General features: G+C 42.7%; 1 protein-coding gene across 6 annotated transcripts in view; it reads right to left on the bottom strand.

The window, feature by feature from the left end:
- KIF6 (kinesin family member 6) overlaps positions 1–16,217 on the bottom strand; it is a 295,124-nt gene that overhangs the window by 204,577 nt on the left and 74,330 nt on the right. For 5 of the 6 annotated variants that reach the window (XM_050948491.1, XM_050948493.1, XM_050948492.1 and 2 more), the window contains one exon: positions 5,798–6,004. The exons of the other annotated variant lie outside the window; for it this stretch is intronic. In XM_050948491.1, the coding sequence (XP_050804448.1) occupies positions 5,798–6,004 (207 nt within the window). The remainder of the gene's footprint in view (positions 1–5,797; positions 6,005–16,217) is intronic. 6 annotated transcript variants of the gene reach the window in all.

Here is a 16,217-nt window from a genome sequence, read left to right as displayed (position 1 = left end):
TGCCTGGCTGTTACTTACAATTTTGAAACATGAGAGATTAGTTTAGAAAGATTTGGAGAGCCTGGATGAACGTCTGGTCCCTCTTAGTCCCAAGAGCGAACAACACCCAAAACAAAGAGCACAAACAAAGACTTCCCTCCACTAAGATTTGAAAGTATCTTGTCCCCTTATTGGTCCTCTGGTCAGGTGTCAGCCAGGTTTACTGAGCTTCTTAACCCTTTACAGGTAAAAGAGGCATTAACCCTTGACTATCTGTTTATGACACCACTAATCCAGGATTGCAATTTGTCAGCTTGGATCACTGTAATTAAAAGGAGAATCTTTGCATATTTGAGGAGAAAGAAACATTTTGACACTTTTAATTTTTTTTTTTTTTAAACATGCCAGCCGTTTAAAACAGGGTTTCTCAAACTGGGGTTGCCGCTTGTGTAGGGAAAGCCCCTGGCAGGCTGGGCCAGTTTGTTTACCTGCCCCGTCCGCAGGTCCGGCCAATTGCAGCTCCCACTGGCCGCGGTTCGCCGCTGCAGGCCCATGGGAGCTGCTGGAAGCAGCAGCCAGTAAGTCCCTTGGCCCGCGCCGCTTCCAGCAGCTCCCATTGGCCTGGAGCAGCGAACCGCAGACAGTAGGAGCCGCGATCGGCCAGACCTGTGGATGGAGCAGGTAAACAAACTGGCGCGGCCCGCCAGGGGCTTTCCCTACACAAGGGGCGACCCCAGTTTGAGAAACACTGGCATAAGAACACTCCTTTATCATTCAGATTTTAAAAAATGATTTCTATGAAAAATACTATCTGCTTGGCTGAAGAATCTTCCATACCATGTAATTATTACCTTATGATTGCATTCTTTGCGACTATACAGTATGGTAACCAACCACTTCAGTATGTCACGCCACATCCAAAATACCCTATCATTACAAGCATAATTTTAAAAATTATATATTAATTTTACATTATTTTATTATATTAAACCTTTGGATGTGACATACATTGATTTGACTGCAAACTTAATTGTGAGTATGAGAATAAAGCTGAACTCTTTCAGGTTCGTGCATTAGAACCATCAGTAAAAGCTTTTGCAGTCAAAATTCAGGCAGAATTTGAGCCTGCAATAAGATCTGTGTGTGCACTTATGTAGAGCTCATTGCAAAATCAGGGCTCTAGGGTCCAATTCTCATTGAACCTAATAGGAATCTTTGCACTACATTAAATGGGATTTAGATCAGTCCCTTAATAACCATTTCTATTAACGATGTATGATCCACAACAGAGTGCAGCTTGCCCACCCAAAACTGTCTTTATTCTGCAATGCTAGCAGGAGTAAAAAGTAATAAAATAATAACAATGATAATCATATTTTGCCCTTAAATAGAAACGTCAATCTGAACATCTCAGAGTGCTTGCTATACATTAACGAATTTAACCTCACAAAAACTCATGTGAGATAGAAATGATGAGGAGGCAAAACTTATTTTTGTCAGAAAAATAAATAATATTACTCTGAATACACACATGGAGCAGATCAGTTGCCCTAGAGGAAACCTGTTTTTGCATTGTCACTTATCTAATCATGACCATAATTAAAAGGTAGTTTTTCTTCTTTAAGTCAAATTTAAACAGATATGGATTTAAAAAAAAATCTGTTCTCAATTTTAGTGTTGTCTGCTGTCAAGCTTTGTACATTTCAAAGATGTCTCATCTGTACCATAGCAGACAGAAAGATATATTAAGGGCTATTTAAAGTCTAGCCCAAGCTTTCCAAGGATCTGGGAGTGTGAGAAAGAACCTTAAACAGCGCAGACTAGAGGAAAATGGAATAAATTGAGAGTAGGCACTTTTTCTCAAGATGCCTTAGATTCCCACATATTGTCTGATGAATATATGCCAGCTCATGAATTTCCTTACTTAAGAAAAAGCTTTCAGATTCTCAACAGACGGTGTTTTCTGACTGGCTACCTGTGGTACTGAATCCATATTTAGAATGTACAATAAATACACATATCTGATTGGGTTTTTTAGATCACATACAAATTCAATTTATACCACCAATAAGAATGTGATGGCTATACACTTTTAAAGGGATTTCTGCAATCCGTGGTTGGTTAGAATCAGTATATATTCACCTTGTGCCTTAATAGTAGAGATAAGTAATCTCCAGAGTATAGTATTAAGACGTCTTGAAAGGATGTAGCTCTCCCTCTGTTCCTGAAAGTATTTCTAATGTATTTAAATAAAATAAATCATAAAACAGAATCCAGTGAATTTACAGGAAGGATTTTGATTGCTCTGTATTTCATAATATCACAATTCCAAGCAGAGGAGGCCAGAATGCAGGAAGGTGGAAAAAAGCCAGTAGTATCAACAGCATCATTTTTACGAGCAAGCTAGCTACTTTAATGGCCTTCATGTGTGCCTCTCACTGCAAGTTAAACAGAGTAAAACCTTTGTTTAAAAAAAAAAAAATCCACCACTACCACCCCTCCCCAATCTCCTCACTGGTTAGTGGAATAACTGGTTGATATTTCCCAACTTCAGAAAAACAAAATAGCCTGTTTTCAAGAGATTTATTGTCACTTGACCTTTTTGCCGAATGCTGTATGCAGTGGGATAAATCCCCATGCATTAAAGGGGAAAATCTCATGAGGTACAAAGTGGTACAGTATGCTCTGCTCATTTCTTCATTCTTTTTATCATTTGTCTCACTGAATGTCAGCATCATGGGCCAAGATGTACCCTGTTATTGTGGTATATACATGTTTTAAATGAAACTCTTGGAAAAAGTACTGTATTCACTAGCAGAAATCCAAAACCAACAAAAGTTTGGCAACAGGCATAGTGTTTACTGGACTATGGACACAATACAATGTATTAAAATTAAAGAAGAACTTCAGTCCTCTAGCAGGTGTGAGGGCTTGCATCTACAGTCAAATGGGCCTTTGAAAGACAATCTAAACTATAATTATTCCAACTTATTAACACAGCAACAACAAAACATATATACAGCAATAGTAATTTATTGATCAGTATGTTATTTTGCTGATTCTTTTACCCTTGGTGGGAGTTTTGGATTGTCCAAAGTGGATAAAAGGTAAAAACTCAGGGAGACGTAGAAATAGTATGTAACAATGGTTTACAAAAGAAGGATTAACTGAAGCTGAAAAGGCTCCTAGTGGGTCACAACATGTTAATATGAGAGGAAGTATCTATAAATGGAACCACCAGATCCTTATTTGGTGAGAGGAGAGTCTCTTTCAAAACACTATTGTTCTGGGGAACATAAGACAATTATGTAAGCCTGCTGGAAGGGGGAACAAGGGGAGGAAGAAGAAAGGTACCTGTGACATATTGTACCTCAAAATAGTATCCTGTAACCCCCATATTCACTACTTGTATATGGTTATGATATTTTGTTCAAAGAATGCCTTGTAAGGTATTATATGAAAGGTCATGATTTGCTGAAACTCATTGTTCTGTCAAAATACGTATATCATCATTGTATATGGAGTTATGAGATTTTCCTATATGGTTGTTATTGAAATATTTTGAGAGTCTGGAAGATGCCCACAACTAGTGCTCCAGTGGCAACAAAGGAGTGACCCACACCCAGATGGGTGTTAAGAGACCATCACCAGTCATTAACCAGCAGGGGAATTGTAAACAAGAGATTTAAAATTCAATAAGAGACAGTTGCTTGAGCTCCACACAATGGGGACTGCTTAACTCCATGACTTAGCAAGGCCTCAGGACATGTGATACTTGACTTCATGCTTGAGCCAGTATTTTTACAGGCACATGAGCTGAGGGTATAAAATAAGGGACAGTGGCATCATGAGATCACCTCTCTCTCCTCTCCCACTTATTCTGAACGCAACAAGAACATTTGGGAAGAAAAAGACTTTGAACTGGCGAGATTGGTCCCAGAATGAGAAAGGAATTCAGACTGTGTACTAAGAATTGCCAGTTTGTGAGAAAAGCTGCTTGATTCAAATTTACTTGGTCTGATAAAATTTAGAACACGTGTTTACTTTTTATTTCTTAGGTAACTATTCCTGACCTCTATGCCTACCACCTATAATCACTCAAAATCTATTTTTCTGTGGCTAATAAACTTATTTTAATATTTAATCTTAACCAGTAAGTTTGTCCCGAGTGCTTGGGGGATCTGATCAGATTACTAAAGCTGGTGCATGTCCACTATCCTTTGGTGAAGTGGTAAACCAATTAATGAGTTTGCATTGTTCAAGACGAGGTCCTGAGCTGTGCAAGATGGTACATTTCTGGGGTGCAAGACTGGGCCTGAGGGGAGTTTGCTGGTGTCTCCCTGTGCATAGTTCATGGGAGGCTGAGAGAGCATGCATGTAACTTTGGGTGTGCCTTCACACGTTAGAGCAAAGCCTGAAGAGGCTGCTTGTCACTAGCAGAGCAGGGTGAGAGGTACCCTGATCCAGAGAGTAAAAGGGGACACAATGGACCCACAGTTCACGTTATATCCCAGAGGTCTGTCATAAGACCATTGAATGTCAAGAACAGTGTTTCTCAAACTGGGGTTCTCGCCTGTGTAGGGAAAGCCCCTGGCGGGCCAGGTCGGTTTATTTACCTGCCCCGTCCGCAGGTTCAGCTGATTGCGGCTCTCACTGGCCGCAGTTCGCTGCTCCAGGCCAATGGGAGCTGCTGGAAGTGGCACGGGCCAAGGGACTTCCTGGCAGCCGCCTCCAGCAGCTCCCATTGGCCTGCAGCAGTGAACCGCAGCCAGTAGAAGCCACGATCGGCTGGACCTGCGGACAGAGCAGGTAAACAAACTGGCCCAGCCCGCCAGGGGCTTTCCCTACACAAGTGGCGACCCCAGTTTGAGAAACACCGGTCAAGAAGCTTCATCATGATGGATGTCATCACCCCTTCCCCCCAGCCTGTTGAGACCCTGACATTTACCATCACATCATTTTTCTGATCTTGAAAGAGATCCTGACCAAATCAGCTGAGAAAAGGAAATCAAATGACAGCATCAATTTAACAGGATCAGCTGAATCTCGAGTGATAGCTAGGATGTGAACCAAAGGTTCTTATTATTACTTCTTTCCCTAATTTGCAGGTTTCCATCACCACCCAATTCCTTTCTGTCTCTCTTTTTTATCTTCTATCTAATAAAAACTCAGTTAGGCCAGCTAGGATGAAACTACCCTTGAACTCATTTGCTATAATCAACAAAGGATGCTAAAAACAATGCCTGAGTAACCTGTCAAAGTTCTATCCAGACTCACAGTGGCTAATAAAACCAAATGCTATGCCTGTAATTTTCCAGCAACTATGTTGCTAGTAAAAAAAAATAAAAAGACAGATACAGAATCTACATCTTCTCTCCTCTGCTATTCTTTTCTTTCTTCCTGTGAGTTTGTATTTTTAAGACAAAACAACAGTATTGAACTTCAGCAATTTAAGAAATATCACCTATTTCCCAACAAAGACTTGTAATACAATCTGAAAAAGTATCAAGCACTGCCTTTTCCCCTTAAAAGAGTCTCTATAGCAAAAGGAAATACCAATAAATTATGTAGGGCTTAGTATTGTTAGCACAGATACATTTTGTAGTCTTACTTTTAATGTAAAAGTGAAGTGAGGGGGAAGGATTTGAAAATTTTGAATTTGAATAAGAAGTTAACAACCTGAAAAGGTTGAGAAACACTGCAATAATATGTGGTCCTGAAACTAAATGAGATCGGTATCAAGATTTCAAAAGCAACATACATGACTAAAAATAAATAAATAAGTAAAAGACAGAGTTTCACACACTGTTAATTTTACCTGTTCCAAGTAGTGTAATGACAGATTGATATATTTGGCCTCTGTCAGGAGTTGGCCTCCAACTCCAGTCTTTGCAACACGCTCTGAACCAGCCAGGTCTACTAAGTGTAGCTTGGAGCGTCGGATGGTTGCGGATCCTGGTTCCTTGCTTGAGATGTGAATGGTGAAGATGCAGTGGGAACGAGTTGAGGCTTGATTCATTGGAGTCTGTGAAGAAAAGGTTACTAAATTTTGACTAAAAAAAATTGCAAAAAAATAACTGCCAGAACATCAGGACGGACTAAATCACTACACTGAGATCACTGCAAAGAAAGGCCCAGATTGTACGTCCCCCTCCTCCCCCCAGCTCCTCTTGGTAAACTGTTAACACAGATGAAAATTCCCACTGAAGTCACTGGGACTACTTATGCAAGCAGCTGCTCACCAATGGAAGTAAGATGCTCACAATCTGGTGTAAAATTTGGATAGTTATAACATGGATTTATTATATTAGAACAAATATGTGAAGCATTTACTTTAGTACCAAGATAAGTTTCATTAATAGTTTCATTAGCCACGATCTACAGTTAGCACATTCTAATTGAGAGAGAAAGATGACTATGATTATACAATCACTTGGAAGGCTAATGAACCTAATTAACACATCTTGGAGGTCACACTAACCACAGCTGATCTCACTTTTAAATGCTTCCTTTTATCAAAATCTTTGGAATGTAAAACTCTCCAAAGCTTCACAGAATACTCCCTTTAATTTGGTTCTTTAGTATCCAATTTCTGAATTGGAGATTAAAGAAACTAACACTTTGAAATGGAGTACTAACAATTCTAGTAGAAGCAGAAGGTAAGAGGTTAGCCCTCACCATGAATGTGGGCAGGGTGTGTCACATTATAATGGAAAACAATTTCTACTAATGATGCAGTTAATTTTTTAAAAGACAGGTCCATGATTAAGCAAATTTGTATGTTTTCAATATACATGGCGCTGATGAATATAAGAAAGAAGAAAAATTACAGACTAAAAAAATGTTGAAAAATATCAGCCTCTAACTGCACTTCATATAATCTTGTGGTACTATGAACTATGATCAGCAGGGATAGAAAATTTGGAATACATTCTCTCTTTACTACTGTACTTAAGCATCCCATTTTGTATAGTACGGTTTGTTATGTTCTCTTATTTTATAAACTATGTTTGCTTATGAAGCATATTGTGCTGTGCAGGATGTCTTCAGTATTGATTTTTAAAGTGTGTGGAGATGGAGAAAAGGCAGATCAAGTTTATATACTTTTTTTAATCTGTAATAGAAGAAAGGATAACAAGAGTTTTAATTTTAATTAATTCATCTGATGGCTGTAAACTCATATGGGATAGAAAGTGTAGTTTTCTACACATATGAATTTTTAAAGCACTGGAGAATGAGTATTATGACTTAATTAATACACAGAACTATAGAACCAGTTCAATTGCCTGACAACACAATAACTCAGGCACTGCTTGACACAGAAACTCGGCTGTGTTTTCCAGTACAATTACCACAACTAGCCCATTTGTGACATGCTCAATTTCAGTAAGCCATTCGATACGGTTCCACATGGGGAATTATTAGCTAAATTGGAAAAGATGAGGCTCAATCTGAAAACTGAAAGGTGGACAAGGAACTCGTTAAAGGGGAGACTACAACAAGTCGTGCTGAAAGGTGAACTGTCAAGCTGGAGGGAGGTTACTAGTGGAGTTCCTCAGGGATCGGTTTTGGGATCAATTTTATTTAATCTTTTTATTACTCACTTGGCACAAAAAGTGGAAATGTGCTAAGAAAGTTTGTGTATGACACAAAGCTGGGAGGTATTGCCAATACAAAGAAAGACCAGGATATCATACAGGAAGATCTGGATGACTTCGTAAACTGGAGTAATAGTAATAGTATGAAATTTAATAGTGAAAAGTGAAAGGTCATGCATTTAGGGATTAATAACAAGAATTATTGTTATAAGCTGGAGACACATCAGCTGGTTGTAACAGAGGAGGAGAAGGACCTCGGAGTATTGGTTGATCATAGGATGACTATTAGCCGCCAATGTGACATGGCCATGAAAAAAGCTAATGCGGTCTTGGGATGCATCAGGCGAGGTATTTCCAGTAGAGATAAGGAGGTGTTAGTACCATTATAAAAGGCACTGGTGAGACCTCATCTGGAATACTGTGTGCAGTTCTGGTCTCCCATGTTTAAGAAGGATGAATTCAAACTGAGGACAGTTAGGAGGAGCCATCCTAGCTCCCCTATACCTCCCCGCTCCGCCCTGGGGCGCCGGTCCACCTGCAGTCGCTGCAGCGTCTCTGCCAGCTGCGCGGGCGTGTCACCGGCCGCCTGCCAAAACTCTGGCCATTCGGCAGGGGCAGTCCACCCTGCCATAATTCGCGCAACCGGCCCCCAGCGCTCTGTCTGGGGCCACCCAGGTATGCGCTGTAGGGACAGCGACGGCCTCCCTACATCCCCTACCTTCGGCCAAAACGGCATCATCCCTCAGAGCACCCTGCTCGCTGCGCCAAATGTTACGTGCCTGGGTGCTCTGCAAGGACGAGGCCCACACACACAGGTGAGTTAATTGGCTTTAATGAAGGTTAAGTGACACACCCGCAACGGGGACTTCACGCGTTGCTGCCACTGGCTTGGGGTGTCCAATGCCCGAACAGCTCGGTCAGGTGCAAAGTCCAACGCGTAAGCCCCAGCCCATAGCAATTATACCATCATGCTAATATCATGCAAAGCAGCCTCTACATATGCAACGGGGGACTTTCCAACAGCAATGGCCGCCTCCCCTGGCCTCGGGCCAGGGACTTTCTGCAGTTCCCCAAAACACCGGGGCTTCCCACACAGGGCAGTTCTAACTGGTTAAAAGCAGCAACTGCTAGCAACTTATGTCCACTAATAACCTCTCCTTGAGAAAGCACAGGCCCTAGCTAGTCCGTAACAGTATCTTCCGGGGTCCCCTACATGAAAGGAGACTCAAAGAGCTTGGCTTGTTTAGCCTAACCAAAAGAAGGCTGAGGGGAGATATGATTGCTCTCTACAAATATATCAGAGGAATAAATACCAGGGACAGAGAGGAATTATTTAAGCTCAGTACCAATGTGGACACAAGAACAAATGGATACAAACTGGCCATCAGGAAGTTTAGACTTGAAATTAGACGAAGGTTTCTAACCATTAGAGTGAAGTTCTGGAACAGCCTTCCAAGGGGAGTAGTGGGGGCAAAAGACATATCTGGCTTCAAGACTAAGCTTGATAAGCTTATGGAGGGGATGGTATAATGAGATTGGTCTTTGACTATTAGCGGTAAATATGCCCAATGGCTTGTGATGGGATGTTAGATAGGGTGAGATCTGAGTTACCAGAGATAATTCTTTCCTGGGTATCTGGTTTGTGAGTCTTGCCCACATGCTCAGGGTTTAGCTGATCGCCATATTTGAGGTCAGGAAGGAATTTTCCTCCATGGCAGATTGGCAGAGGCCCTGGGTTTTTTTTGTCTTCCTCTGCAGCATGGGGCACAGGTCACTTGCTGTAAGATTCTTTGCACCTTGAAGTCTTTAAGCCATGATTTGAGGACTTCAGTGACTCAGACACAGGTTTGATACAGCAGTGGGTGGGTGAGATTCTGTAGCCTGCGTTGTGCAGGAGGTCAGACTAGATGATCATAATGGTCCCTTCTGACCTTAAAGTCTATGATTCTATGCTTCTGGCTAGTGTGATGGACTCAGGCCAGAGGGATATAAGAGGGTAGTGGATGGAAGGTATATCAGCCTCAGAATGAGCAGAGCCCCGTTCCCTGGATAGCCAAACAAGGGCTACTCCAGGCCAATCAAGACACCTGACCTCAATTAACTGAGAAAGGGTCAGTTTAGGCTGATAGGCTAATGGAGACAGCTGGAACCAATTATACTGCTTTAAAAGCTCTCCTTGCCAGTTCTCTCTTGAGGAGCCCAGGGGAAAGGAGTTGGAGGAGAGGAAGCAGTACTGAACCCTGAGGTAAGGATGAAGCATGGGAAAAGGGAAGCACGGGAAAGTGGCCCAGGGAAGCAAAGCAGCGTCAGTGGAGGAGGGAAACCGCAAACAGCTGTTGCTATTGGGGTCCCTGGGCTGGAACCTGAAGTAGAGGGTGGGCTCAGGTTCCCCCCTTTCTTTTCCCCCCGTATGATCTACAGAGAGTTCCTAACCGTCAGGGTAGTTAAACACTGGAATAGATTGCCTAGGGAAGTTGTGGAATCTCCATCTCTGGAGATATTTAAGAGTAGGTTAGATAAATGTCTATTAGGGATGGTCTAGACAGTATTTGGTCCTGCCATGAGGGCAGGGGATTGGACTCGATGACCTCTCGAGGTCCCTTCCAGTCCTAGAGTCTATGAGTCTATGAGTCTATGAGATCCCTCTGAAAGAGGAAACAGACTTTGGTCCAGGCAGGAGACCAGGCAGAACCTAAGGAGCTCTAAGGAGCAACAAAGACTGTGGGTATTCCACCTTCCCATCTCCCATACTGGCCTGTGATAAAAATAGCTCAATAAGTGGTAACCTCTGCCACCATACTGGGAAAGAGAGGTCATCCCGAGCTTCTGAGGCCACTATATCCGCCAGGAAGCACGGGACCCACAAATACAGGCTCAGAGCTTTGTTGCACTAGGTACTTAACCTAAAGCTTGAAAAAAGGTGTTTCTATAAACATTACCTATCGAACGGTATTATTTTCAATACTCTTAGTTACCAAAAGTGTCCGACTTGGCAGATTCAGACAGCACTATAACTTGGACAAATCATTTCACAAAGGATGCAACTTCATAACTTAATATTTGGTATGGCGGTTGTAATCATTCTCCAACTACTGGTACACTGACATGCAGAAATGTATGGCCTGATTTCCAGAGGAGCTGACGCCTGACTTTAGCAGAGTTACAGCTGCTCAGTACCTCTGAAAATCACAACAGAAAACCTTATAACTAGAAATTTGACTATTGCTTACCCTCCGAATGGTAAAATACCACTATCTGATCTGTTTGTTTTCTTATTGTATATTCACTAATACCATTTTACATCTAAAAACACCTTCAAAGCTATTATTACAAACAGTAAGACTCACAAAATCATTGTCAAGAAGTATTATTATCTCCATTTTATAGAACGTTAGTGAGACTAAAGTTCTGATATTTAAATAGGCTTTCATTTGGTGTCACCTGCAAATAACTGTAGGTGCAACTAAGTGCACACTGGCATATAACTATTGGATTAGTAGGCACAATAAGGTAGTTAAACATAAAATTGCCTTTATTTGAGCTTGCAAGCTAAATCCACCCTCAATTATTTCTGACTGTGAAAAGGGAGGCCAAAACATTCCTGTGCTTTAATCCCTGGACTATGCTTCCTGTCTTTGTTACAACTGGATGTTTATATTAAGGATTAAAAAAAAAATCAAAGTAATTGTCTTGTGTATTATTAAATTAACTGTAACAGAGTGGCATGATTCTCCTTTGGTCCCACCTTTTAACAGGTATTGACCATGCTGGGAGATTTTAAATGAGTCTTGCTTGTTGCTAGTGTAGCTTGCTCACTCCACTGAGGACAAGGAAAGTGGGCATGGCTCTGAACAGAGAGACAATCTAGGCTGAACGCTCCTGTAAGTGGAACCATAGAAGCAGCCAGGCCTTGCAACAAGTCTTAGGGTATGTCTGCACTACAGGATTATTCCGATTTTACATAAACCAGTTTTGTAAAACAGATTGAATAAAGTCGAGTGCACGCGGCCACACAAAGCACAATAATTCGGCGGTGTACCGAGGCTAGCATCAATTTCTGGAGCATTGCACTGTGGGTAGCTATCCCGTAGCTATCCCATAGTTTCTGCAGTCTCCCCTGCCCATTGGAATTCTGGGTTGAGATCCCAATGCATGATGGTGCAAAAACAGTGTCGTGGGTGATTCTAGGTAAATGTCATCACTCATTCCTTCCTCTGTGAAAGCAACGGCAGACAATCATTTTGCGCCCTCTTTCCCTGGATTGCCCTGGCAGACGCCATAGCATGGCAACCATGGAGCCCGTTTTGCCTTTTGTCACTTTCACCGTATGTGTACTGGATGCTGCTGACAGAGGCGGTACTGCAGTGCTACACAGCAGCATTCATTTGCCTTTGCAAGGTAGCAGAGACAGTTACCAGCCCTATTGTACCGTCTGCCATGCCACTGTAAATTGGCAATGAGATGACGGTTATCAGTCGTTCTGTACCTTCTGCCATGCAATTGTAAATTGGCGATGAGAGGACGGTTATCAGTTGTTCTGTACCATCTGCTGCTGTCATGGGTGCTCCTGGCTGGCCTTCGCTGAGGTCGGCCAGGGGCGCAAAGACAAAAATGGGAATGACTCCTCGGGTCATTCTCTCCTTTATGTTTTATCTAAAAATAGAATCAGTCCTGCCTAGAATATGGGGCACGTGTACTAGAGAACCAGTGTACCAGAGAAGACAGCCGCTCCATGTCAGATCCCGCAGAAACAATGAGCTGCATGCCATTCTAGGGGGTGCCCCTGCAACAACCTCGCCCATTGCTTCTCTCCTCCCCCAACCCTCCTGGGCTACCGTTGCAATGTCCCCCCATTTGTGTGATGAAGTAATAAAGAATGCAGGAATAAGAAACACTGACTTTTTAGTGAGATAAAACGAGGGGGAGGAAGCCTCCAGCTGCTATGATAGTCAAGGCAGGACATTAAACGGTGGCGGGGGAGAGGAGCCCAGCATCCCACTGCTATGATAGTCCACGCAGTACAGAATCTTTTCTTTAGACATGAAAGGGGTGGGGGGCTGATGGAGCTCAGCCTCCAGTTGCTATGATGAAGATGGCTACCAGCCGTTCTGTACCATCTGCCGGGAATGACCGGGAGTCATTCCTATTTTTACCCAGGTGCCCCTGGCCGACCTCACCGAGGCCAGCCAGGAGCACTCACGGGCTGATGATGACGATGGATAGCAGTCATATTGTACCGTCTGCCACCGGGGAGGGGAGGGGAGAGGATGCTGCTGTTCAGTGCCGCAGCACCACGTCTACCAGCAGCATGCAGTAGACATATGGTGACACTGAAAAAAGTCAAGAAATGATTTTTTTCCCTTTCCTTTCACGCGGGTGGGGGAGGGGGGGTAAATTGACGAGATATACCCTGAACCACCCCGGACAATGTGTTTGACCCTACAGGCATTGGGAGCTCAGCCAAGAATGCAAATGCTTTTCGGAGACTGCGGAATAGCTGGAGTCCTCAGTACCCCCTCCCTCCTTCCATGAGCGTTCATTTGATTCTTTGGCTTTCCGTTACACTTGTCACACAGCACTGTGCTGTGGACTCTGTCTATGATAGCCTGGAGATTTTTTCAAATGCTGTGGCATTTCGTCTTCTGTAACGGAGCTGTGATAGAACAGATTTGTCTCCCCACACAGCGATCAGATCCAATATCTCCCGTACGGTCCATGCTGGAGCTCTTTTTGGATTCGGGACTGCATCGCTACCCGTGCTCATCAGAGCTCCATACTGGGCAAACAGGAAATGAAATTCAAAAGTTCGCGGGGCTTTTCCTGTCTACCTGGCCAGTACATCTGAGTTCAGATTGCTTTCCAGAGCGGTCACAATGGTGCACTGTGGGATACCGCCCAGAGGCCAATAGTGTTGATTTGCGGCCATGCTAACCCTAATACGACATGGCAATACCGATTTCAGCGCTACTCCTCTCGTCAGGGAGGAGTACAGAAATCGGTTTAAAGAGCCCTTTATATCGATATAAAGGGCCTCGTTGTGTGGACAGGTGCAGGGTTAAATTGGTTTAACGCTGATAAATTCGGTTTAAACGCGTAGTGTAGACCAGGCCTTAGGCTGGATTTTGTTTTATTCTGTTACTTAGGCCCAGATCCACAAAGGGACTTAGGTGTCTAAAGCACAGACTTCTGCCTCAGGCAGATGTCTGGACACTATATAATGTCTAAACCCCAGACGATCGTCAGACCGGGGCAGATAGGCAGTGCCCCACCTATCTTGCCTGCAGTGCCCAATCAGGAGGTGTGCTCAAAGCGTGCCTAACTCCACACAAAAGTAGGAGGGGGAAGACAAAACCTTTACAACCTTTAGCCCAGTGACTAGGGAACTCACCCAGGATGTGGGTGACCCTATCAATTCCCCTCTCTGCCTGATGTGGAGCAAAGATTTTAATTCAGGAAGTGTGGGGAGCTGAATTGGGGTCCCCTACATCCTGAATAAGTTCCCTAACCACTGGGCTAAAGATTAGAAAGAAAATCACCACCTCCACCACTAACTGTATTTTATGTGAGGCCCATTCTGTTAGGCAGTGTCATGGTATAAATCCCCACTCTGAACCTTAGAGTCCAAAAGATGGGGTACCAGCATAAATTCCTCTAAGCTTTATTACCAGCTTAGAACCTGTAGTGCTGCCACCAACCAGGACTTGGAGTGCCTGGTACACTCTGGTCCCCCCAAAACCTTCCTTGGGGACCCTAAGACCCAGACCCCCTGGATCTTAACACAAGGAAAGTAAACCCTTTCCCCCCACCGTTGCCTCTCCCAGGCTTTCCCTCCCTGGGTTACCCTGGAAGATCACTGTGATTCAAACTCCTTGAATCTTAAAACAAAGGGAAATGCACCTTCCCCCCTCCTCTTTCTCTCCCTGTCTCCCACCAATTCCCTGGTGAGTACAGACTCAATTCCCTTGAGCCTTAACAAGGGGAAAAAATCAATCAGGTCTTAAAAAAGAAACGTTTTTAATAAAAGAAAGACAAAAAGTAAAAGTTGTCTCTGTAATTTAGATGGTAAATGTTACAGGGTCTTTTAGCTTATAGACACTAGAGAGAAGCCTTCCCCCCAGCACAAATACAAATTAAAATCCTTCCAGCAAAATACACATTTGCAAATAAAGAAAACAATCAAAAAGACTAAACCACCTTCTACTGGTACTTACTATTTGAATAGAAAATTAGAGAGCCTGTAGGTACGTCTGGTTACTCTCAGAACCCAGAGAGAACAACAGACAAACAAACAGCACAAAACAAAGACTTCCCTCCACTGAGATTTGAAAGTATCTTGTCTTCTGACTGGTCCTCTGGTCAGGTGTTCCAGGTTCACAGTTTGTAACCCTTTACAGGTAAAAGAGACATTAACCCTTAACTATCTGTTTATGACAGGCAGCCTCTGAGAACCCTTATCAGATTGGGACTTTGGGATCCACAGGCAAGAGAGGTGGAGAATGCCTAGTCTGAGGCTTATGCTTGTGTTTAGGTGCCTGGATAACAGGACCGAGGAAACTGTGTGCATGTTCATGGACAGATTTTTTGGCACACTGGAGACTTAGATACCCAGGGTTCTTAAGTGCCCGCATGATTAAGCAGCAGCTGAATGGGGGTCTTGAGGCCCTAAGTTTGGGGATTAGGCACCTAAAATGGCAGTTGATATTCAAAAAGATCAGAAAAAATGTCACAGTAGTTTATACAAGCAAGATCTAAAGGAAACAGTACTTTAAAATGATTTATCTCAGTTGATGCAGTAACTTATTTGGGTATTAAAGAGTGGGAATGGTGCGCAAATATTGTACCAGGGGTTTTTCACAACAGAGATCACATCTGTACAGCACCTGGCACCATGGGGCTCCACTCATGACTGGGACCTCTGGCCACTCCTGGGATGCAAATATTTAAAATGAATTAAAATGTAATAATGTATTTCTTTGTCATCTGGAGCTTCATTACAGTGGCTGTTTTTCAACACACAGAAAAACATATTTTTACTTAATTCAACTTAATAAAGTCCAGTGATGTTTAGCGTGTTATAAACAGATGGACATATAACCTCAATAATTTTTTAAAAGGCGTGACTACAATGTGAAAAGTGAATATGTTAAATTGCACCTTCTTTACTTCACTAATTCTGTTTCTATGAAAACTGAAGAGTTAGATTCATTTATTTCAGTGAAAACAGTATGATTTTACTACTCACAGATCTGGGAGTGAAGTGGATATTATTTCTGGCTCATACATTATCAACAGAATTATTAAGTAAGTTTCATTTGAGGGGTCACCACTAGAACCCTACTGTTTTCAAATTATATTCTCAATAACACCTGTTTACCCCTTTGAAGGCAACAGGGTTACAGAGGTATAACTAAGGGCATAATTTCAAGAGTATAGGATAGCACAGGTATAGCTAGGGCAGAATTTGTCCCACAGAGTCCCTATTGTTGATGGTGATGCAAAATCCACAAAGAAAAGAGCTTGACTTTCCATATCCCACGCAGACTCTGTGGAGCTGGCAATCAGAACTCCCCTCACAGTCTACTTACATATAAAGTGAGCAAATCTGATCTGGAAATCATTAACACTGTAAATGTGGAAACA

The sequence above is a fragment of the Gopherus flavomarginatus genome, chromosome 4, assembly GCF_025201925.1.
Source record: "Gopherus flavomarginatus isolate rGopFla2 chromosome 4, rGopFla2.mat.asm, whole genome shotgun sequence".
NCBI lineage: Eukaryota > Metazoa > Chordata > Testudines > Testudinidae > Gopherus > Gopherus flavomarginatus.
This window is presented reverse-complemented; position numbering and strand designations above follow the sequence as displayed.